Source organism: Morone saxatilis, unplaced genomic scaffold, assembly GCF_004916995.1.
Source record: "Morone saxatilis isolate NCDOM2014 unplaced genomic scaffold, NCSU_SB_2.0 Contig4, whole genome shotgun sequence".
NCBI classification, from domain to species: Eukaryota; Metazoa; Chordata; class Actinopteri; family Moronidae; genus Morone; species Morone saxatilis.
In genome coordinates this window covers 16,937,547-16,938,413 of record NW_023339984.1, presented here as the reverse complement: position 1 = coordinate 16,938,413, position 867 = coordinate 16,937,547, and the positions used below count along the sequence as shown (strand labels likewise).

The 867-nt window shown below is 45.0% G+C and overlaps 1 protein-coding gene across 1 annotated transcript in view; it reads left to right on the top strand.

The window, feature by feature from the left end:
• LOC118338527 (serine/threonine-protein kinase DCLK2-like) overlaps window positions 1-867 on the top strand; it is a gene marked incomplete in the record, with an annotated part of 15,318 nt that overhangs the window by 13,065 nt on the left and 1,386 nt on the right. The window contains 3 exon segments of the mRNA XM_035675838.1: window positions 125-258; window positions 354-431; window positions 596-692. Coding sequence (XP_035531731.1) covers window positions 125-258; window positions 354-431; window positions 596-692 — 309 coding nt within the window.

The window sequence follows — 867 nt, the reverse complement described above, 5'->3', positions numbered from 1 at the left end:
CATGTTTGTTTTAAATACAAAGTGCTGTACAGTCAGTCCGCTCTCTGGTGTTGTTTACATGCTTCACCTTCAGTCTGTGTGTGTATTGTGTGTATCTGAAGTGTGTGTTTATGTGTACTGGCAGGTGTGCGAGTATCCAGACGGCACTAAGTCGCTGAAGCTGGGCGACTTTGGTCTGGCGACGGTGGTGGAGGGACCGCTCTACACTGTGTGCGGCACACCGACGTATGTTGCCCCGGAGATCATCGCTGAGACTGGGTGAGAGAGAGGAAGAGTTGAAAATCAGATTCTGGGAATAAAAGGTTAACTCACACTTTAATTAAACTGGTGTGTGCTTGTGTGTGTGTGTGTAGCTATGGTCTGAAGGTGGATATCTGGGCGGCGGGAGTGATCACCTACATCCTGCTGTGTGGATTCCCTCCATTTAGAAGGTCAGTACAAAGTTTTAGTTGATTATCATAGCCCTGTATGGGTAATTCTTTCATTAATTTGACTAATAGTGTTTTATTTTGTATTATATTAAACATGACATGCTCTCTAGTGATCATTTTGGTCCAGTTCATTCAGAGCATTTCCCTCCTCTTCCTCTCCTCAGTGAGAATAATGTGCAGGAGGAGTTGTTTGATCAGATCCTGAGAGGGAAGCTGGAGTTTCCGTCTCCAGACTGGGACACAGTCAGCCTGCCAGCCAAGGTACCGCTCACTCATTCAGACAGTAAATATGTCGTCACATGGAGCGTTCACATGCTGCGGGGGGAAGTCAGACACCAAGGCCTTCCAGTCAGCTCAAGAACAAACTGTAGATAAAGTAAAGATAAAGTTTATTTCAACAAACAGTGCAACTACAAACCTTTAATAATAAAGGTTG